This window comes from Phyllostomus discolor, chromosome 1, assembly GCF_004126475.2.
Source record: "Phyllostomus discolor isolate MPI-MPIP mPhyDis1 chromosome 1, mPhyDis1.pri.v3, whole genome shotgun sequence".
Classification (NCBI taxonomy): Eukaryota; Metazoa; Chordata; class Mammalia; order Chiroptera; family Phyllostomidae; genus Phyllostomus; species Phyllostomus discolor.
Window position 1 is genome coordinate 55,467,915 of NC_040903.2, and position 24,454 is coordinate 55,492,368.

At 39.4% G+C, this 24,454-nt stretch overlaps 1 protein-coding gene across 2 annotated transcripts in view; it reads left to right on the forward strand.

Annotated features, from left to right (window-relative positions):
• LOC114492859 (armadillo repeat-containing protein 3-like) overlaps nucleotides 1–24,454 on the forward strand; it is a 67,002-nt gene that overhangs the window by 29,752 nt on the left and 12,796 nt on the right. For both annotated transcript variants that reach the window (XM_028507440.2, XM_036022791.1), the window contains 9 exons: nucleotides 494–674; nucleotides 4,619–4,771; nucleotides 4,872–4,977; nucleotides 14,701–14,950; nucleotides 18,394–18,530; nucleotides 19,378–19,546; nucleotides 21,704–21,801; nucleotides 22,486–22,587; nucleotides 23,005–23,109. In XM_028507440.2, the coding sequence (XP_028363241.1) occupies nucleotides 494–674; nucleotides 4,619–4,771; nucleotides 4,872–4,977; nucleotides 14,701–14,950; nucleotides 18,394–18,530; nucleotides 19,378–19,546; nucleotides 21,704–21,801; nucleotides 22,486–22,587; nucleotides 23,005–23,109 (1,301 nt within the window). The remainder of the gene's footprint in view (nucleotides 1–493; nucleotides 675–4,618; nucleotides 4,772–4,871; nucleotides 4,978–14,700; nucleotides 14,951–18,393; nucleotides 18,531–19,377; nucleotides 19,547–21,703; nucleotides 21,802–22,485; nucleotides 22,588–23,004; nucleotides 23,110–24,454) is intronic.

Genomic DNA, 24,454 nt, shown 5'->3' on the forward strand with positions numbered 1-24,454 from the left:
CCCACCTTAAATTTCAAGGCTGCAGTTTTCCACTGCTATGGGGGTTTGGAAAATTCTGCAGGCAAGAAACCCACACACTCACAATACTTCCCTCTACCAGTTGGAGATTTTAAGAAAAATAACCTTTTCTTCTGTCTGCTTTTTTAAAAACTATTTTCTTCAGATTTTAAAATTGTTGTCCATGGGAGGTTGTATAAGCACCTTCACTTGGATACCATTGCTGGAAGTTTTCAGTAATTATTTTTATCTGTAAAACACTTTGGACTAGGGGAAATGAGAAAAGATGGAGCAAATGGTTAGGGAGAGTGACGTTATGTTAATAAACAGAACTGTGTCCTTGGGCCTCTGTCCCAACAAAATGGATTACATTGTCTTCTGACTGACCTTAGTCCGCATGTAAACTTGGAATGTATGACCTTAGTCCGTGTGTAAACTTGAATGTATAAGTTTTTTTAGTACAGCTTTCTAAAGCTGTGTTTCCTTTTATTATTAGGAATTTAATGACCTTCATACAGAAGCACTTTCAGTGCTTGGCAATTGCCTTGAAGATATGGATACTATGATGATTCAACAGACAGGGGTTCTTAAGAAGCTCTTAGCATTCGCAGAAAACTCTACAGTTCCTGACATTCAGAAGAATGCAGCAAAAGCAATTACTAAAGCAGCTTATGATCGTATGTCTCAATTTATATAGACTAACTATATGTATTCCTCTGTCATCTTGATTTTGATTAGTTCTAGTGAACACTTGAATATTTGTCTGTTTTTAAATGACCATTTGACAATAGTGCTCTACTTACCATTCAAGGCCAAAATTCATCTCACTGCCAGTGAGTTAAAGTAGAAATTGCTTTGTCAAGGGTATAATAAACTGAATACGATTTAATTATAACCCTATCTTTTTAAAATGAGTCAGTCCTAAATTAAGTTTTAAGCCTTTATTTCTCTTGGTTTTTAGAATTATACAGAATGAGCACATTGCTTATGATCCTGAAAATGCTGTTTCCATAAACCCACATCTGGAATAATACCAATATAGTAATTTCAAATTTTAGCTGGATCAGTGCCATGCTATAGAGCTGTGAAAAATAATGTGCTCCCACTATATATGCATTACAATTGCATTTCAGTGGCAAGCTAGGTTGACATAAATCTGTAAAATATGATTTACCCTGGCTGGTGTGGCTCAGTGGATTGAGTACCAGCCTGCGAACCAAAAGGTCGCTGGTTCAATTCCCAGTCAGGGCCCATGCCTGGGCTGTGGGCCAGGTATCCAGTAAGGGGCATGTGAGAGGCAACCACACATTGATGTTTCTCTCCCTCTCTTCCTCCCTTTCCCTCTCTCTAGAAATAAATATAACCAGAAACATTGAAATAAAGAACAAACTGACAGTAACCAGAAGGGAGGGAGGAGGGGATAACAGGAGGAAAAAGGGGAAAGGTCACCAAGGGATATGTATAAAGGACCATGGACAAAGGGAGGGAAATGGAGACAACTGTACTTGAACAACAATAAAAAATGCCACTAAAAAGAAAATAATAAAAAATAAAAATAAATAAGTAAAATCTTTTAAAAATCTGTAAAATATGAGAGATTAATTATATCACAAGCACTGAAATAAAATTACAGCTTTAATTTATGTATATTTAGAGCATATGATTTAGTAAAAGATGTGACTTTATTTTCCCCCTTCCATATCACTCCTCATATAAATGATAACAGCTTTGACTAGTTTAAGTGATTTATATTCTAAACATGTATACTCATAGCTGTATACATGTCTATGTGTATATTATGGGAAACATTTCATTTTTTTCTTCCAATTTTATTTTAATCATTGTTCAAGTACAGTTTTCTGTCGTTTACTTCTGTCCCAGCCCACCCACCCCTCCCTCCCCACCTCCTTCCCATTTCCACCCCCCCAGTTTTTGTCCATGTGTCCTTTCTATTTGTTCCTGTAAACCCTTCCCATTCTCCCCTGAAATTCCCTCCCCTCTGGTCTCTGTCAGCCTGTCCTCTATTTCAGTGCCTTTGGCTATATTTTGTTTATTTGTTTTGTTGTTTAGGTTCCTGTTAAAGGTGAGATCATATGGTATTTGTCTTTCACTGCCTGGCTTATTTCTCTTAGCATAATGCTTTCCAGCTCCATCCATGCTGTTGCAAAGGGAAGGGGCTCCTTCTTTCTTTCTGCTGCATAGAATTCCATTGTGTAAATGTACCATAGTTTTTTGGTCCATTCATTTACTGATGGGCACTTAGGTTGCTTCCAGCACTTGGCTATTATAAATTGTGCTGCCATGAACATTGGGGTGCATAGGTTCTTTTGAATTGGTGTTTCAGGGTTCTTAGGATATAATCCTAGCAGTGGAATTGCTGGGTCAAAAGGCAGATCCGTTTTGACTTTTTTGAGGAAATTCCATACTGTTTTCCACAGTGGCTGCACCAGTCTGCATTCCCACCAACAGTGCACTAGGGTTCCTTTTTCTCCACAACCTCTCCAACGCTTGTTGTTTGTTGATTTGTGTATGATGGCCATTCTGACTGGTGTGAAGTGGTATCTCACTGTGGTTTTAATTTGCATCTCTCTGATGGCTAGTGATGCTGGGCATCCTTTCTTATGTCTCTGGATCCCCTGTATGTCCTCCTTGGAGAAGTGTCTGTTCAGGTCCTTTGCCCATTTTTTAACAGGATTGTTTGTCTTCTTGTTGTTGAGTCATATGAGTTCTTTATATATTTTGGAGATCAAATCCTTGTCCAAAGTATCAATGGCAAAATCTTTTATTTATTTCTAAGTTTGTTTTTAATAAGTGAAAATGTACACAAAAACATTTCAGCAGGGTTGGGAACCTAATTGCTCACAGTATTTAAATTATTTAAAAATTTTTCCCAATAATTGTGTATGTATTTTTTAATGCAACAATTATGTACTCCAAACTTAGTCTTTTCAAATTAATTCTTTTGGCTGATTTTCCCGATAGAATCTACACTCAGGGCGCTCTGTTCAGTGTGGTTGACTTAGAGCCATCAGAGAAGTCTTAATTATAAATCTAAGCAATTTAGTTCAGAGATTCTGGGAAAATTTCAGATCTTGTTTATTCAGAAAAACTAACAAGGATGGCATATATTTTAAAACATTTTAGGAGCCATGTAGTTGAGATTTAAGTATATTAATTGCAGCTTTTTTAATGACACCATTATGGCCTGCCTGAATTCTAATTTTAATTTTTTAAACTTTATTTTATTAATTATTTTTTGGAGAGGGGGAAGGAAGAGAGAGAGAGAGAGAAACATCATGTGAGAGAGAGAAACATCAATCAGTTGCCTCTTGTACACACCCCAACCAGACAGAACCCACAACCCAGGCATGTTCCCTGACGGAAATTGAACCAGTGACATTTTGCTTTTGGGGACAACATTCAAACAACTGAGCCACACTGGTCAGGGCCTGAATTCTAATTTCAAATAAAAGGAGCAAGGGATTAAAATGATAGGATTATAGGACATGGTTCCTGATTGTTTTAAGACAAATGAACAGAAGAGCTAGTAATTTAGCTTGTGCCAGTTGTGGACAGATTGCTCAGCAGACACGCATGTGTCAGGTGAACCACGCCCAAGAGCATCTGCAAGTATGGCGGCATCTGAATGTGATACAACTGTGAAAGGGTCAATTTAAAAGTATTGTTGAGAGAAGACAAATTGTATATTAATTTTAAAATGAAACTCTAGTTGTGGTCATTCCTAAAAGCATTTCTGAAAAACACAATTAATCAAAGTATGTATAACTAGTATAACTCCTGGTTGGAGAGAGAGGCAACGGGTAGAGTTTCTCGCTCACACTGACATTTCTCTCCCTTGATTTCTCCTTCTCTTCCCCTCTCTCTAAAAATATAAATAAATAGAGTCTTTGAAATCAAGAAAAAAACATTAGGGAATGAAAAGAATACTAAAATACTTTGGTTTTTAATTTAGTGTTCTATAATGAGGTGTGAATTATTATGGCATGTGCTTAAAGTCATAAATTTACTTTGAAAATACAAAACTATGCTAATATATGTTATGACTATGTTTATGATAATTTAGTAATTAAATAATTTAATTTTTGATATGTCACCATCTATTATACCTTAATATAAAAGATGATTATGATTTTTGTATAAACTCATAAACTATGGAATCATAGCTTATCGCTCATTTTTACTTTCTCCAGCTCGCCAGTTGATAGATCTTAGTTACTCTTCAAATATGGGTTTGTGTTTAAAGTAAACGTCAGATGAATAGGTGTGTGTTTGTCCTCAATGAGGAGATGGCACGTGTGAACACAGCACTGCGCCAGGCCCCTGACCGTTGTTAAATAAGTTCTTGCTAAACCTAAAACTCTGCTCACTCTTGTTATAGAATTTTCTTTGCCATTGTATTGATATCGTATAAGGGAACTGAAAAGAGAGCAATATCCCCTACCCACTTTGCATAACCATTGTGAACTAAAGGTTAAATATAGATATTTTTTGTGTAGTTTAGACTCTCTGTGACTAAAGCCAGCAAATAGTTTGAATTCCTGTCATACTTTGGACAGTATTTGCAGCAAAATTTTAACTTTTTTCTCTTGGCTTGTGGAAGCTCAAAACAGAAAACTTTTTCGTGAACAAGAGGTTGAAAAATGCCTTGTAGCCCTTTTAGGCTCTGAAAGTGATGGGACTAAGATTGCTGCTTCCCAAGCTGTCTCGGCAATGTGTGAGAATTCAGGCAGCAAAGACTTTTTCAATCATCAGGGTAAGTGAACCAGAAAAACCTTTTTGTATATTTTTAGGTTACTATATTCTAGTGATGTGGATGTTGGCAAAGTTACATTTTACCCTTCTTATTTCTGTAGGGATTCCACAATTGGTTCAGTTGCTGAAAAGTGACAATGAAGAGGTTAAGGAAGCCGCAGCCCTGGCCCTGGCTAATCTGACCACTTGCAATCTTGCTAATGCAAAGTAAGTGCAGAGACACTCACTCAACACTATGTCATATGGCAGATCTAACAGTGCAAGATATGCGCACTTTAATATTTTGGCTTTCAAGAAAGTTTATGTTTTCTTTTAGATGATCTATCTTGGACAGAACCCTTGTGAAACGTCAGAAATCCTTATGAAAACAAGTCATCAGACAGGCCTATTTTCCAAAGATACAGCCACATTACTGATTTTCAGAGGAAATGATCAGTTTGCCTTTCTTTGTATTTTGTGAATTTTCTCTCATTCTCTCAATTTGAAGCAGTACTTCAAAAACCTATCTAAATTCCACTTTTGCTCACCCTTGGCCTTTTATATTAGCTTTTCCCTAGGTTTGTCTTCCCTCTGGAAATGGCCTTCATTGCTCAGTGACTACACCTGAATGGAAACACTTGGGTGGGATTCCTGAGGAAATCATCCCAGCTCTAGCCCTGCAGATGTTGGGGATTTGGCTGTCTGGCTGAGAAGCTGTTTGAAAATGAAAATTTACACACACATGCAAATTTGGAAATATCATATTTTCCCATGACCCAAGAAATTGTCATAGCATATAGGGAAATCTATGCCCTTGTGGCTCATAGAGGATAAGCAGGTGATGATGGTGATGATGATGATGATGATGATGACGACGACGACGATGACGATGATAGCTAGCATGTGTGTGCCAGGCATTGAGCTAAGTTCTCAAAATGGAATATATCATTAAATCCTAAAAACAGCCCTGTGGGGCGGGGCATGTTGTGGTCACGTCCATTTTGCAGACAAGGAAATAGGCATGGCCTTTGCTCGAGGTCGCAGAGTGGGGTGGACCCTCACGCTGAGGCCATCTGCCCTGTGCATCTGTTGGGAGCTTGCAGGAGTTGAAGCTCTTAATTTCCACCCTTGCAACTTTTATCTGTCTTCTGCTCGCTGTCTCCTTGACTCTGAACTTCTCCAAATCTTTCCCACTGAAACATTTCCTTTTGGCTTCCTGATCTCTTTGAATTCCTGTAGACTGGAAGGACGGTTCCTTGAACTCCAACAAGCGCCTTTGGAGGACTGAGTTTTCTTCCTCTCCTTTCTTTCACACCCTCATTCCCCTCTTTGCTTGTGTTCATCTTCCCATCATCCCTCCTCTCTTTCTCTTCTTCCTTTTCCCTCTCTTATAAAGAGTAAGAAAAGGCAAAAAATATATCCAATGGCTAGTAAAAATTTCCCATTATGCTATAAATCAAGTGGTCTGCCTTGTTTCTCATTCCTTGAGGAATGATGAAGTGAACCAAGTAGGTTCTGCCCTTTTTTCCCTAGAAAATACTCTACTTTTTAAAGCTTAAAAATGGATGATTGTAAAAAATGTAATGCACTAATAGTCAGAACACCTCGTCTTTGACCCTGTGTCTGTTGACTGAATTGCTTCGTGAACAAGTTTGTAGTCTCTCTAAATTTTTCCTTTCTTAACTATAAAACAAACAATAAAAAGTGAATCTAGATTGTCTATTATATTTTGTGCCTCTGAGTGGTTACCTTCTACCCAGCATCACAGAGTCTGGAACTCAACTTCTACCAGGAGCTACACGGGATCACACTTTACCACTGTTATCACTTTAATCCCTAAAGCTAAAGAATTTATCTCCTCTGATCGTTTGCTTCTTTTGTAATCATTTCACCAATGCTTGGCATTCCTTCTGTGCTAGTCCGCATTCTCGGTGGCGGGGAGGTGGTAGGAAACAGGACAAAGGTTCCATGCGACTGCTTCCAGGACACTTACATTTTAGTCAGGGAGACGAACAATACTTGAGAAATTTTTAAAAGGTAACTTCAGAAGTGATAACAGAACAGATTAAATACTGCAGCACAGAGTCACAGGGAGGGCATACAGGACACCGGGGCTGCGAAGGGAGTCCTAGGGACGGCACAGAGCTCGTCCAAGAAGGCCTCTCTGAAGAAGTGACGTTAGAGCTGGTGACAGTAACCCAGTCCTGGCAAGTGCTGGGGGTTTTCATTTGCTGTCACACTCGAGCATTCAGTGTCCTAATGATTTAGGTAAGAAAACCAACAATATGGTTGTGTCCCTTGCCATCTGCAGATATGTAAATAGACTGATTTCTAGGCTAAACAAAAACCTTTGGTGACTGCAAAAGCCATTTTTTCTGACGGCAGCTGATTAATTATTGGCAGGCATTCCAGCTTTTGAAACAGAAGGTGGCATGCATAGCAGTGAGGTATTGTGATTGAACAGATAGATCAATGAGGATTCCATGTCACCTGTAAGAAAATTACACTTGATTTCCCCAGACAAAAACTTGCATCCTGTGTGTGCAGGTTAGCAGGTACTAGTCTCTTTGCAAGTAGCATTTTTCTCTTGAGAAACCATGATGTCACAGCAACTGTAGCAGAAAAGCACATTCTGAACATCTCAACACCATGCCTACCAAAACGAATCAATATGAGAGAAACAATTTGGTTTCACATATTTTAAAATAATTTTTGCATCTTTAATTTTGCTATAGGATGGAAAACTTTGTGCATTTGTTTCTGTGGCTGGGTTTTACTTTAATAATTATGTCACTTAAAAACTCTTCATTTCAAGCATTTGCCTGCAACTAATTGTGATTCTCTCCCTTATTACTGGTAAGTTTATTTATTATTTTTTAAAGATTTCATTTCTTTATTTTTAGAGAGAGGGGGAGAGAGGAAGAGAGGGAAAGAAACATCGATGTGAGAGAGAAACATTGATCATTGATTGGTTGCCTCTCGTACACACCTCAACCAGGGATGGAACCCACAACCCAGGCATGTGCCCTGACCAGGAATGGGAATAGAACTGGTGACCTTCACTTTGCAGGACAATGCCCCAGCCTACTGAGCCACACTGGTCAGGGCCTGATAAGCTTCTTTAAATACTATTTCTTAAAAAGGAGAAAACCCTCCTGGCTGCTTTCATCAGTCCTGGAGTTCAGCCAGAGTACGGAGGCGCAGACGGAAGTCAGCTGCAGCGAGGCTGCAGTGGGGTCACAGTGGTTTTGGGCTCTGGAATCGATCAACTTAAGGAACACACTAGACATATTAGATCATTACCTTTGTTGAAAAACTTGCTGGAGCAAGAGGCAGGAATCCTGTTCACAGCATTCCAAATCTGGCCGTGATAACCAGGAAACCTGTTTCTCATAATGGACAGTGTCCCACCCCCGCACACCTGTACAGACGCACTGGGAGCCTGCAAGGCTCAGACACGCCAACCCCGAGGGGCTGCTGCACATGCCCCTCTCCAACCACCTGCAGCGTGTCTGCTGCCACAAGAAAAGTCATGCTGGGGCAGGGGATGGTTGCAATCACTGTTAACAAGGGTCTGACTGTCAGTATTACCATCTGTTCCATCAGGTCCCACACATCACTGTGTATGTGGGCTCTGTTAAACAGATTTCTGTGCTGCCCAAGGTCACCCTTGATTCATGGAACCAGTCTTTGCCGAGGCATTAAATGGGAACCTCAAAACTGCAGCAAATATCAGAGTCTGAGAGGTACCCAGGAGTGTCATCTGATGACACAACCAAAATAAACAGTCAACAGTGTCTGCACAGACAAGGCACCCTTGGTGTATAAAATGGAAGGATCCCTCAAAAGGTGTCCAAAGTGCAAGATTTAATTTATAAAACTGCATTTAAAAGTTACTTCATGATATAACTGCAGAAACATCAAGGGTGAGGAGGAAATATCCTGATTTCAACAGCAGCTGTAAATGATACAAGTGGGGATCCTGATTTTGTTGGGTCCTCTCCCTTCTTGCAAACTCAAAGTTGAGCTGAGTGTTGTTCCCTCACCCCTTCTCAGCACCCACAGAGGTTTTCTTCGTCACTCCCATTGAGGTGATCCAAGTCAATTAAAACATATTGATCTGTCAGCACTGGGCATATAAATAAGACTCAAACTCTAAGAAGTAGGTGCCAGGTGCAGACAGAGCACAGAGGAGGGAGTGACAGTCACAGGTGGCTTTGCAGAGGAAAGGGTGGTTGAGCAGCATTTGAAGGGCAAACTTGAGTTCCTCAGGCAGAGGTGTAAGAGGTGTAGGGATGGGTGTTTTGGATCAAGGGAATGTGAATGCAAAGGCTCACAGCAGACATGAAATCACACAGTTTTTAGTGAACCATAAATAGACACTAAAGTAAAAAGATTACGTTAGCTGTAAGATAGAAAAAAGATTGGAGAGGAAGAAGAGAGACCTGTTAGGACAGTATTTATATTAATTCACAAGAGAATATGGTGGATCGGATTCCGTGGGAGAGAGGGAGATGGAGAGAAGAGAGGGATTTGTGACATGTGGAGGTGGAAACTAGTCAGGACTTGGTAATAGAGTGGATAAACATGACATGTCAAACTTGACTTCTTTTCACATATATGATTATAAACCTGCTTTTGTACTTTCCCCTTTTTTGATTTTAGCTTGATTCTTTTTTCATTTTACATATAAAAATCTTATTTGATTAAGCTCCAGCTGGATGGAGACTAATGGTAGTAAATATCAGAAAACATTTTCAGGGTATTGTGATGACTTATGGCCCTATAATTCTGGATGTTCTAGCCAAGCAGTGTGACTTCTGCCCTATTCACTCAGATAGCGCTGCACTGTCGAGGAGACTGAAATGTACTCTAGAACATGGCAGGCTTCCACTTGTGTGTTTAAGACAGGGAGAAACAAAACAATGTCGTGGGTTTGAAAGACACAAAATTAACACAATTCTTTTTTTAGTACAAATTCTACAGTCTTATAACTGAAACTAGTTTTTAGGTAAGAATAATAGCTTGGCTTTTTATCATAATAAATTAATCGCAGCAATGCTTTTCCCACGTGAACAGAGCTACACACAGTCACGCGCAGACATGTCCACATCGTGCACGCAGCTCTCCCAGCTGTGTGTGTGAGGCCTGTCTTCCCGTGCGGGCAGTTGCATTCAGTTTAGTGGAAGCCATATTCCACTGTGTGCTAGAGTCTCTGGTGTTTTAAACAACCATGTTTTTATGTACTTCCCTTGACTGTCTCCATGAAGGGTGAAGAAGAGAGCAGAAGGTGGATTATAAATGAACCAAAGCCAAATATGACTTTGTACAGGAGAAAGGCAGAGACAAAACCCAAGCAGAAAGGCTGTGAGCAGAGGCACACCTGATTTATAAATAAGAGAAATTAATCATCATGACCCCATTTATTATTTAAACAGGAAAGATTAAAATGATGCAGCATGACCCTGTGTACTCATTTAAATTTTCCAAAAGCTCCCTGATACACAGAAGACAAAGCCTGTAAGAATTTATTGGTGTGGATTTACCTGATACACTCTGGCTTCTGTCGTGAGTGCCACTAATTTACCTCCACTGTGTGCTCGTTCTTTACTCTCCAAGATGTTTTAAACAGTGAATATCACCAAATGAAAAACCATTAAGTAACAAAGGACTGGTGCATTTTAACCAAGGTATGTTTATAATGATTAAAAACTAAAAAGTATTTGGTTTAAGGAACGGATTGCATTAAGTGTCTGAAAAATAAGTCAAAAGAATAAAATGATTTTTTGGAAAGAGTTAAGTATATATTAATTAATTAGAATATATTCATCATTTAGATCCAGGACTTCTGGCAAAGATGGAGGTATAGATAGATAGGCTTTACCTCCTCATAAAACCAAAAGAAGGATGACAACAAATTTAAAAACAAAAAATAACCAGAACTGCCAGAAAATCAAACTGTATGGAAATCCAATAACCAAGGAGTTAAAGAAAAACATTCATCTAGACTGGTAGGAGGGGTAGTAGAGATGGGAAGCCGAGTTGTAGAGGACTTGTGACAAGGCAGTGGCTGGAAAAGTAGGCAGTCCCACAATTGTGTGCAGAGAAACTGGGAGGAACAACTGGGGAGTGAGACAGACCACAGGACTCAGGGTTCCAGCATAAGAAATAAAGCCTCAAAACCTCTGACTGAGAAAACCTGTGGGGGTTCAGGCAGCAGGAGAAACTCCCAGCCTCACAGGAGAGATCATTGGAGAGACCTATAGGGTCCTAGAATGTACACAAACTCACCAACCTGGGAATCAGCACCAGAAGGGCCCAATTTGCTTGTGGGTAGCAGAAGAATTGACTGAAAGCTAGCTGAGAGCTGAGTAAGTGGCATTGCTCCCTCTTGGACTCCTGCCCTACATACAGCACCACCATGCAGTGACATAGGTTGTCTTACCCTGGAAAATACCTAAGGCTCTGTCCCTTACTACACAACAGGTGTGCCAAGAAAAAAGATGGCCCAAATGAAAGAACAGATCAAAAATCCAGAAAAATACAAGTAAGTGATAAAGAGCTAGCCAACCTATTAGATGTAGAGTTCAAAGCACTGGTAATTAAGATGCTCACAGAAATGATTGAGTAGGGTTGCAACATAGAGGAAAAAGTGAAGGCTATGAAAAGTGAAATAAAGGAAAATGTACAGGGAATCAACAGTGAAGGAAAGGAAACTGGGACTCAAATCAATGGTTTGAGCAGAAGGAAGAAATAAACATTCAACCAGAACAGAATGAAGAAACAAGAATTCAAAAAAATGAGGAGAGGCTGAGGAACCACTGGGATGGCTTTAAATCTTCCAATGTCCAAATCATAGGGGTGCCAGAGGAGAAGAGGAAGAGCAAGAAATGGAAAACGTGTTTGAAAACATAATGAAGGAGAACTTCCCTAATCTGGCAATGGAAATAGACTTCCAGGAAGTCCAGGAAGCTCAGAGTCTCAAAGAAGTTGGACTCTAGGAAGCACACACCAAGGCACATCATAATTATATTACCCAAGATTAAAGATAAGGAGAGAATCTCAAAACAGAAAGAGAAAAGGAGACAATTACCTACAAAGGCATGCCCATAAGATTCTCAGCTGATTTCTCAAAAGAGACCCTACAGGCAAGAAGGGACTGGAAAGAAGTATTCAAAGTCATGAAAGGCAAGGACTTACATCCAAGATTATTCAGCAAAGCTTTCATTTAGAATGGAAAGGCAAATAAAGTGCTTCCCAGATAAGGTCAAGTTCAAGGAGTTCATCATTACCAAGCCCTTATTAAAAGAAATGTTAAAGGGACTTATCTAAGAAAAAGAAGATAAAAACTATGAACAGTAAAATGACAACAAACTCACAACTATCAGTAACTGAACCTAAAAAAACAAAAGCAACAAAGAAAATAAAAGAACAAGTATTACAGGAACAGATTCACAGAAATAGAGATCACATGGAGGGTTATCAGCAGGGAAGGGGAGGGAGAGAATGGGGGAAAAGGTACAGGGAATAAGAAGCATAAATGGTAGGTACCAAACAGACAGGGGGAGGTTAAAAATAGTATGGAAAATAAAGAAGCCAAAGAACTTAAATGAATGACCCATGGACATGAACTAAGGTGGGGGAATGATGGTGAGAGGGGGGTACAGGCTGGAGGGGAATAAATGGGAGAATAAAATGGGACAACTGTAATAGCATAATCAATAAAATATATTAAAATTTAGATAAAAATATATTCATCATTTAAAACTCTTGCTGTTTTTTAAACTCAGTGTTTCAACTGTAAGTTGAATATGATAACTTTCAGATAAACAAATAAGTTAGAGCCCCCCAATTCTCCTGTATTCATAAATCAAAAGACCACTATGTCAATTAATAATAGAAGGGAGAATTAAATATGATGTTATCTTAAAAGTGTTTATTTTATCCTCTAAGAAAGGAAGTTAACTTCCTTCCAATATTCTTATATTGATAAATTTGGGTTAAATGTCACCTAACCAAATTTTAGTTTTAAGGGATGCCTGTCCAGAGATACCACAGAAGGGATAAATATGTAGCAAATAAGGGAGAAATGGAGTCAGGTGCTGACTTTGCCTTGGTGTTAGCACAGTGTGCTTTCTGGGTGATTTATGTATAAGCCAAGGTGGGAAGTGCCTTCAAGGTTAACACCAATCCAGCCCTTATTCTTCAGAGCTGCCACCTGTTGTCACTTCTGTCCCCAGTCTCTGCTGTTCAGGCTCCTTCCGGTTTACATCACTACCATAGCTTCTTTTCACCTACAGCTACCAGTCTCCTTATCGAGGATTTATTTTCTGGGCAATTGTGATAACTTCTGTCCTTAAGTTTGTCAATTCTCCTTTACAATCAGGAAATGCAAGTGACAGTGCCAGTTAAGCTCAGTGCATCAGAGTATGGGGAGGTGGGCTGCATCACACAGACTCGCTTGTTTCAGAGGCCATTAAAATAGCTGTAAATTTTGGAAAATGTGCCAAATATAAACTTAAAATAGATGTGGATATTGTTGGAGCCTCAAGTATGCTTTTATTGTCCTCATTACCTTTATTCCCATGATGATTTAAATGGATTTTTAACACACAATTTTCGGTTTCCCTTTGAAACTAGATGCTTTATATATCTTATTGCTTGGAACATCTCTTATTGGAAGCCATCCCAAACATTATAGTACATTATTGATTGTCTTCCAGTCATTAAAGTGGTCCCTTTTTTATATTTACTATTTTATGAGCTTCTTAAGTATTTACAAAGCAAGGTCTGTAGAAAGTATGGTGTTCTTAAAAGGAGATTTCATTTAATTGTGAGAAAATGTTAATATATTAATGGATAACTGTAGTCTTTTTATATGAAATATCAGAAATTTAACAACTGAATATGCCTACATTACTGAAATTACCTACTTATGTCGGTGTCATGACTTTGATTTTTGATGTTTAATTTATAAAAGCAATATTCACATGCAAAATGGTTTGCTGCCTCCAAATGTGCTAACCTCTGCCAATAATTAGCAACCTAATTTGAAAAATGGAAAGATGGGCTAAAGAATTTGAACTTAACCAAGAGTTCTCATGTTCACTTATCCCTCCTATTTAAAGCTTTGTTTTCCTGCTGGTTAGGAATATTTTTTTTTTTTTTTTTTTTTTTAGGGAGGAAAGGAGGGGGAAGAGAGAGAGAGAGAGAGAGAGAGAGAGAGAGAGAGAAACATCAATGTGCGGTTGCTGGGGGTTATGGCCTGCAACCCAGGAATGTACCCTGGCTGGGAATTGAACCTGGGACACTTTGGTTCCCAGCCCGCGCTCAATCCACTGAGCTATGCCAGCCAGGGTAGGAATATTTTAATAGACTTTTTTTGAATAGAATTGCCTGGTCTTGTGAGTATCACTGATTTTAAAAATGAACATCTGTATCCCTGATCGGGGTGGCTCAGTTGGTTGAGTGTCATCCTGCAAAGCAAAAGGCCGCCAATTCAATTCCAGTCAGGGCACATGCCTGTGTCAGCCCCTGGTCGGGGCTTGTATGAGAAGCAACCAAGTGATGTTTCTCTATAACATCGATGTTTCTCTGCCTCTCTTTCACCTTCTTTTTCCCTTTCTCCAAAAGTAAGTAAATAAAACCTTTAAAAATAACATAAAATAAAAATGAACATCTATAGAAGCGTCTCTAAGTAGTCGTCACACATTTTTCTATAACCAAAAGCTACAGATGTAGGAAAAGGATTATTTAAATTCATTCATACGTGACATATCCCCAGACTTCATTTAAATCATTGAACCCTCAATTCTGGGCTCATCACATTGTAAATTAATTTATTTATATAATTGTATTTATGTGCTCATTTGTTTTATAGCTCATTGTACATTCCAAAGATAGTTTCTTGGACTTGGATGAATGACACCCATTTTGCATTCATTTACCCAGTGCTGCTGCCGAAGCTGATGGTATCCCCCCACTAATAAACCTCCTGTCTAGTAAACGAGATGGAGCCATTGCCAACGCTGCCACTGTGCTGACGAACATGGCAACGCAGGTGGCCCTGCGCGATACCATTCAGAGCCACGACATCACGCATGCGCTCATTGGCCCGCTGCGGTCTGCAAACACGGTCGTGCAGAGCAAAGCTGCTCTCGCCATCGCGGCGACTGCCTGTGATGTTGAGGCCCGGACAGAGGTGAGAGTTTTAAAAAACATTTGCTCTCTTTTTTCTGGTTCATACTTATGGGTGGATTAATTTGAAACGTTTTCAAGTGTTTGAACAGATCCATTATTTAAGTCTCTCGAAACTGATGTAATATTTTTGGAAACAAAAGGGCATTATCAAACTAAGAAGGCGAGCATAACTTGTAAGTCATCAATTCTGCTTCTAAGTGTATACTCCTAGAATAATCTCTTGCCTCTATTCTCCAGGGAGCATTGTTTATAATGTCTAAATAACTGGAAACAAACCAACTGTCCAACTGTTAATAGAGTGGATAAATAAATTATTGTATATTCATAAAATGGGATCTCACATCAGTGAAAATGAATGAACTATTGCTACAGACATCAACAGAGATGAATCTCAACAAACTTAATGCTCAGCAAAAGCCAGTTTCAAAGAATGTATCTTACGATTCCACATATATACCATTCAGAAATATGCAAAGCTAAGAAATACATTGCTTAGGCATTCACACACACATACAAGTTAGAACTATAAAGAAAAACAAGGGAATGATTAGCTCCAAGTTCAAGAAATTGGTTTCCTCTTGGGGGATTAAGGTTGTGGATGTGATTCAGAGGAGCACCTGGGGTTCAAGGTTATTGAAATGTGCCATTTCTTGAGCTGGTGGTAAACAAATAGGTGTGCATTTTACTTTGATTCTGGAAATTGTGCACACAGGTTACACATATTTTTTGTTTCTTATATCACAAAATTTTAGAAGATAGAATTACATTTTTTTATAAGTCCATCACATAAAAATGTGTTTGCTACTTGTGGTTGGTTCTGTTAAATCTTCAGAAAGATTTAATATAATCCTACAAACCTCCCTTTATCTCTTGCTTTTCTTATATTCATTTGTCACCATGGCACTCATTCAAACAGCCTAGCGCTCTGTCCCTCTCTCCTCAATGTAAATGACAATAGCTAGCATTTATTAGGTACTTACTTTGTGCCAAGCACTGTATTAAGCACTTGACATTCATTTGAGCCCCACTTGAAATAGGTATGTTTGTAATTCCCATTTTACCTATGAGGGCAGTGAGGCTTAATGAAGTACTAGGCTCTAAGCTGAGGTGGTAAGTGTTAGGTCAAGTCCAGAGTCCACGCTCTCACACTGTGCTATATGCTCAGCTCCCATGTCTTTCCTCTTCTGTCTCTTAGATTTCTATTTTATCCCCCTTCTCTGTGCCCTTTAATTCAGTTCATTTGTATTCATCCATTAAAGTAGTAAGTTAGCCACCAAATATTTCTTTACCAACTACTATGTGCCAGACACATGCTAAGGATGGGGCACACAGTGATAGACAAAAGTGTCTTGGCTACACCTCTATGCAGCTTGCAGAGTAGTCCATCTATTTCCTGGAGCACTGCAGCTGACCCTTTAATGATCTCTCTACCTCTGTCACCTCCTTCTCCCCACACTGCCTCCAGACTGATCTCTCAAATATGCGACTCTCATCCCATTCCTGCAAGTCCCCGGTGGGGTGCCATTGCCCCATGGTCAAAGGTGAGCTGCTTAGAATGCTATGCGAGGGCCCGCAGTGATCCGCACCTGCTTGCCTGAGCCTGAAGTCTCTTCCAAGTGGAGCCCTGTACCTCAGAATACTGTGCTGTTTGTGATTCTGCCAGTACGCCCTGTTCTCTTAGTTATAGCTCCTTGTTTCCTCTGCTTGGGGAGCTAGTTTTACTTTTATTATCCTGATAAATGCCTGTTTTCTCCTTCAAAACCCAGCTCAGTCATCCTGTTTTGTGAGACCTTTCTCCAGACCTGAAACTCAGGTGCATCCTCCTCTGCACTCCCATTGCACCCTGTGCAGGCTTCCCTGGCCCTCGTGTTACATTATATGGTTCCTGTATGACAGATTCTAATAAGCTCCTTTAGGGAAGGGAACTGAGGGTTTTCTTTCTTGTGTTTACATCATTAATACACACCTGGCACACAGTGCACAGTGAGTAGACAGTTGTTAAATAAATGAGTAAATGAAATGAATGAATGAATGAATGGAGGAATGAAGGAAGGAATGGAGGGATTAATAAATAATTACATCTTTGCCAAAAGAACATGTGGAGCTAGGTTACTATTTATCTTATGTTATACTCAGAAATAAAGATGTTCGGAAGTTTGGCCTGTTAAGCATAAGATGCTTCAGGAAAGTTTTCTGAGCTGCCCAGTCACATATGCTGACATGTAGTCTCTGCCAGAGTCCCTTTTTTTAGGAGAAAGTGACCGAAAGTGGATCATGTTCCACAAGGACTCTCGTCTTTGGATACTGCACACAGAGACCCGCAGAATACGCTTTTTGTCCCCCAGGCTCAGGTGACAGAGCATTGCATTTCAGACAGTAAAACAATAGCTCAGTCAAATCGTCTTTTTCTGGTTGTAATAATTTTATACATAAGTAATTTCTTTTAATAATGTAATGAATGTAATTCTGTCCAGTTCTCTTATTATTTTTCATCTCTTTTTTACTTTTTGGAGAAATGAAGAAAAGACACTACACAAGGACAACAGAAACGGGTCTCTTTTTAGGTCATCGCCTCAGCATTGCTGCGGCCACACTGCGGACCTGGCGGCAGTGTCCACCGCCCTGCCCTTCCGCAGTGGCACCTCCTGTCCAGCCGTGGGGGCTGCGTTAGTTTCCTATTGCTGCCACAACCAACCACTGTAACTTCGTATCTTGAAGCAATACGAATCCACTATCTCACAGTTCGGGAGGTCAGGAATCTGAAAATTGGCTAAAATCAAGGTGTCGGCAGAGCCGTATTCTTTCTGGAGACTTTAGGGGAAAACCCACTTCCTGCCCCTTTTAGCTTTTACCAGCACCTGCATTCCTTGGCTATGGGCCCTTCCTCCATCACTCCAACTTCTGCCTCCTGGCACCTCCTTTCTCTGGCCCTGGCACTCTTGTCTCCCTCTTTTAAGTGCCCTTGTGATTCCATTGGGCCCACCCCACAATCTAGGACAACCTTCCCATCTGAACTCCTTAACTTAATCACATTTGCAAAATCTCTTCCTGGAACGAGGGCATCTTTGGGGAACCATTCTTCTGTCTACCTCAGGGCCAAATGGACATTCAGTGTTGAGGAGCTGAGTGAATAAGTACAGGGCATCCCACTGGTGGACAGTGAGGAGATGGCTTTTCCCCCAGTCCCTGCCCTGTGCCAAATCACTGTGACCCCCCTCAATTTCTTTACTATGGCTTCTTCTTGATTTTGAACAGAAAATTGGAATTCTGTCTGTAAGGGTTTGTGATTGTTTTTTTCCCCTTGAATTTAACAAATCTAAATATGGACACATCCTAAAATGTTTTTACATAGTTACAACCTTGAAAACAATCAAATAATGAGATTTTTTGAAAGTGCTTATATGCAGAACTCCTGATGTGTAAATTGTTGATTTCTACTTTCAGTTGAGAAACTCGGGTGCTTTGGAGCCACTCGTAGAGCTCCTGCGCTCCAAGAACGACGAGGTCAGGAGGCATGCCAGCTGGGCTGCCATGGTCTGCGCCAGTGACGAGCTGACGGCCGCTGAACTGTGCAGGTTCGGGTGAGTGGAGCTGTCTCGAGTTTCTGGCTCAGGTGAAGAGCCTAAGATGAAGAAGTACACTTTTGAGGCCCGAGGAAGGTCAAGCAGAGTCCACCCTCTCTGTCTCAGGTCTCCAGAGTGCCCAGGGGTGCTGCATGTCACAGCAGGAGCCTTACCTCTGAAAGGACTGCCTAGTGGAAGCCAGGCCCTTCCTTCATCCTGCCCACCTCAAGATCTCCCTCACCACCTTTACAAAATCATCCTCAGCATTTCCTTCTCCGCTTTTTCATCTTGAGATGAAAAACTATTTCTCAACTATTTTGTCAACTATTGTCACACAACCCTATTTCTCTCTCAACTGTCAAGGCTAAGATCCAGTGGATGAGCCCTGAGGACCATCTCCATTTTCCTTCCTCCCTGGCCCAAATCTCTTCATCAGAGTTCCTCATTCAGCCAGCCTCAGCAAATCAGTTTCCCTCACCAACGGCAGATGAGTTTGTTGCCTTTAGCTTATCAGTGAAGACGGTTTTTAGGTTTCAGACAGGTTGACCCTGTTTCTAAACATTTTTATTCTTTGTATTTATTGCCTGCTTAGCTACAAAAATTGGAGTTCAGCACTACTTTTACTTTATACGAAGAATCTTTTTTCTGAAAGTGCCCTTTTTAACTCTGAGTATGAGTTACTACAAGGCATATGTGTTCTCAGAAAGGAGTGATTTGTCTTCATAACTCTGTCAGCATTATTCTCCCAAGGGCGGATGACTTTAACTTTTCCATTTCATTTAGGATCTTAGATAGGTAGATAGATGAGAACTTAATGTTGGATTGCTTATATGAGACAAATAATACCTTTTGCTTCTATTGACAGGGCTTTAGATAACCTTGAAGAAATTAATCTGTCAGTAAGCCGAAAAAATAAATTCAGTGAGGTAGCTTATAACAAATTGCTCAACTATCACCTGCCTCTGAAATACAGCCGGACTGGCTACTTGTCATCAGGTGACATAATTAGTGATGGATTCTATGATTATGGCCGGGTAAGTGGGAGCACTGAGTAATATTTCAGCACATTTGATAATACTTTCTTCTTTAATCATGATGCCATTACATTGCAATTTTATAACTACCCAACATAATTTATACTTTTATATACAGAAACTTGGGAATCAGAACTTCATCCTTAACTTTGGGTGGCTATAAGATTTTGCATTTGTGTATACTTTTAACTGGAATTTGATTAGTTTTACTCAAATCAGCTTTCTGAGCTAGTTCAAGTTTCAGAACAGATATGAAAGAAACAGCATGTTCATTTTGGAGTTCTGTTATTTTCAAGGTTCTGTGTTAGTGATAAGGACAGAAGTATAACTTTTTCATTTTATTAATTATAATCTAACACAAATTTATCAAATTATAATACTGGATTTAAAAATATAATGTAGAAGAATATTGTTTGACTTAACTGCATTTCTGATTATGATTTTTAAAATATTATAGAGTGCAATTCAGTGTTAATGCTGAAAGAAATGGGAAGCTAAGAATTAGGATCTTGAGGCCTTTTTGATATTGCTGCCTAAGCCAGCATTTTCTACCTCATCTGGAAACTAAAAGCAATAAGAATGGGGAAAATTTAAAACCCACAAATACCATTTTAGGCAAAACTAGGAAACAGATATGATCCACAGACTTCAAAAAAATTTAAGAGTTACTATAAGTTGCTGAGATCAGGCAGAAGCTGTTGAAAAAGAATAAAAAGGAAAAAAAAGAAGCGCAAGAGAGCTAGTAGTGGCAGGTGTCAGAAAACACCATACAAATAATATATATATATATATATATATATATATATATATATGTAAATATACTTCCTGAGGTGATAGGAGAACTCAGAAGCACAAAAGCAGGACCTCGAGAGCTGGGGTCAGCAAGGTGGCGGGGGAAGCCATCTTGAGCCAATATGGTTCAAAGAAGCAGAGGAGACAGGGCTATGAGAAGAGTCCCATAGCAAAGCCATAGTTGCAGGAGGCACCCTGTCATGACAACAGAATTAGAGATATATTTTGAATAAGGAAACACAGCTAAGCTAACACTTCAGTTCTTCCTCCTGCTTCCCCTGGCCATCATCACCATCATAGTGCAGGCACAGGCCCCCATAATCTGAGCACAAGCCCCTGAGAGATCATAGCTCCTAGAAAGCCCATCTTGCTGATGAATAATTTTAAAGACCTGGCACAACATTAGTACAAAACTGCTTTAAGAGAAATGAGAGGAAAGAACAGAGAAACCAACAATAAACACATCATAAATATGTTGCCATGGATCAGAAAATGGGGACAAAATGTATTTGTTCATGAATTTTTTAAAAAGTTAAGGAGACCATTTACTTTATAAAGGAGAATGCATACACTTTATAATGCATTCATTCAGAAAATATTAAGTTTCTAATATCATATTTCTAATATTTTTATCCTCACCAGAGAATATGCTTATTGATTTTTTAGAGAGAGGTGAAGGGAGGGAGAAAGAGTGGGAGAGAAGCATTGATGTAAGAGAGAAACAGATGCAAGAGAAAAACATTGATGCACCCCAACTGCAGACCAAACCCTCAAGTGCCCTGACCGGAATTGAACCCATGACCTTTTGTTATGGGACAATGCCCAGCCAACTGAGCCATACCAGCCAGGGGATCCATTTTATTTTAAAAAAATCATGACAAGTATCTTGGATGAAAGGAATCTAACTGTAATATGGTTGGAAAAAGACCTCAGAAGGTGATGTAGTCAAGCCTTCTTCACCAGGCTAATGAATTGCTAGTGTAGAGCTTTGTCTAGCCTATTTTCAGATAGCCTTACTCCATTTTTTTGTAATCTGTTTAGTAATTAGTTACTGTTAAAGACAATAAGTTCTCCCTAATGTATATAGATTTATAAACTCAAATACTTTCAGGGGCCAAACTGGTCATTATAGTGTGAAACAGCTGAGAATAAAGCAATAGAGATTATGGGCAACTGGAGAGATGTGCCCTGCCCAAAGGCACAATGTCCACAAGCTCCAGGGTCCTATTTCTAACTGTGTGTGTGTGTGTGTGTGTGTGTGTGAAATTACACACCTCAAACAGTTGAGAACATATTCTATCAGCATTCATATTAAAACATATAACCCATGCTGATATTACTTTTCAATCTTTAAATTATTTACAGATAAATCCTGGCACCAAACTTCCGCCTTTGAAAGATCTCTGCCTAGAAGAAGCAAATGACCTACACACTGTACTCTTAGTCAACAGTAAATCTGACGTGTGAGTCTTTATGGGAAGCAGGGATGCAGGAAGCACACATTTTTTTTGTTTACCCATCATCATGTGAATATGTAAATATTCCCAGGATGGATCTTACCTTTCCCCTGTGTATCAAGCACGGCCATTAAAATAAACACTGATCCATAAACTCACAGCCTGACATAGGCTGTGCGAAGGAACCGCCACCATGGTTTTTCCTTTGACTCCATGTTACCAGTCAATTCCAGATGTATTTCAGCAGCCACAGTTTCTTAGTCTTCTGGTAACATGAAGTAATTGAAGGAAGTATTAATAGATAGGAGCAAACCAAGGTGAATTGTGTTTACAGCTCTCTGGAACCATGTGCAGGAATCTGGGCAGTACACAATGTTTTTTGTACATATAATAAGAGGTAAATAGGAGAGCTAAAAACCATTCTTTAAATGGTCACATAGATTTATATATCTATATAATACATTTTATGTGACACGTTTTATAAAAGTATTCACTATTCTAGCTCATGGAAAGCTTTATAATATTTCTTGTCTTATCATAACCTCTCCTTTATGCTTTTAAATTAATATGTCACTGTTAAAATTAGCTCTAAATATGATTTTCAGAAAAAAACTGTTTTGTAGGGCAAAGCCAATGTTGATAAGTTAATTATTTTAATTTGTTCATACTTTCATATATGTAAAATTATAGTTCTCCACCTGCATCCACAGAAGATAAATCCTCAGACATTGCTTATGGGCAAACTGTTTCTTCTACATCTTCTTTAAGAAGAACAAGTGAAGAAAAGACCAGGTAAAAAAATGACCTTTCATCTGTACTCAAATAATTCTCCTCTCAATTTGGGAATAAAAGAAATTTAGATTTTGGTCACCATTCTTAGATTCCTTGTAGTAGTATAATTCCATAATTGGCTTTTAAAATTGCTATGGAAAAGATCTCTGGAAAAGCTGCCAGGGCACCTGAGTCAACATGGTGTCTGCTGTGAGCCCACGGGGAGATCTTGAGCACACGACTCGGTGTCTGTGAGCGAGCTTCCTTTCCTGACCTGCAGACGGAACACTGCGTGGTGGCCTGCTTTGTAATGGTGAAGGGAATCAAAGCTTATAAAAAAGTGAAAATGCCTTATAAAGTACTAAATACCTTGTAAATGTAATGGATTGTTATTTTCCATATGATTCAAATTGATTGTGGTTCTTTTCAAATGACAAGAAAAAATAGTGCTCGGTTTGGATCTCCCACAGAAGAGAGATTAGAACCTCCTTCTGGACGAACCACTGCTCTTAGCAAAAGTGCCACTAAAGAAAAAGGATCAAGGTAAGAAATGTGGCATTTATTCTTCTTGTAATTGTAATCATGTCAAGTTTTAATTACCCACCAATTTCGGTGAAAGGGAGGGGTGGCTTTTAAATAGGAAGATTTTCTTAGGAATCAGTATGTTGAACTAAGTGGGCCTCATGAAATGTAATTAAAATTAACTTTATTTTTGTCTCTTGCTGTCACTAAAACTTACCCAGAGGGAGTTTTTCTCCTGCCTCTGGGTGAGAACTCAGGTCACTTTGATCATTATAAAGTCCAACAGTGACTTTAACTCAAAAATGACTACGGAAACCATCTCTAGTCAGTCATTGGAAGTCCAACCCTTTGTAGTGGTCAACTTCAGATGAACGCTCTGTCTTCCTGCAGCGGTTGCCTGGCTTCTCTCTCCCTGCTTTCCATGTCCACACCCCTCCCATCTTGCTCACTAAAATCTCTGCCCCTGCAGGAGCTGCAAGAGGGAGGCAAGTGAAACAGGACCGACTTCTTATTGGTTGAAAGATTTACAATGTGATTTTGTGCTTTTTAGACTATGAAAATTTAAAACATACTTTCTACTTGTTTAGCTTATTTTTAAATATATTATTTCTCTTGTGAACTCTTTCAGCTCTTCAAAAAACCATTGGATCTTCTACCATACTCTATGACCCTTTCATTATTGTTGACTTAAGCCCCTGAGAACCAGTATGGTATATTGGACTCTATTTGGCACTGATATGGAGCATATGCTTTCTAAACTGAGACTGTCCCCAAAGGTCCTTAAGGGTGTGAGCAGTGGTTTCTTTTCTGTTTCTGGCTTTATTTTGTACTGTCAGTCTCTGTTGCTCACTGTACTGCTCTCTGTTCCTAATCTGCTGCTATTGTTCCAGCTCTGTTTGGCCTCCCTCTCCCTCGTCCTCCTCATGCGGCCTCTCTGCTTCTCCCCTACTGGACTGAGGACTCCTTGAGGACAGGAACATGTTCCGATTCACATCGTTTCTCTTTTCATTGCCAGTATTTAGCACAGGGCTTAGTTGGCATATGTAGGCACTCACATTTCTTTCGGATAGAAATCTGAACTTTTGCAGGAAATGGTTATTTTTTTACAAGGCTTATAAATTATGTGTCTTGAGCAATAGGTTATCTTTTCCTTGCCTGGGTTCCCTCATCAGTAAAATGGAAAAATTAAAAACTGAGCATCTACTAGGTTTCAGGAATTGTTCTAGTGTGGGAAAATTAGACAGTGAACAAAAACTTCCACACTCATAGAACTTACATCCCAGTGGAGAACCAGACAACAAACAAAATAAACCACACACCACACACACACACTATATATATATATATATATTCTCCTAAGGCCAGA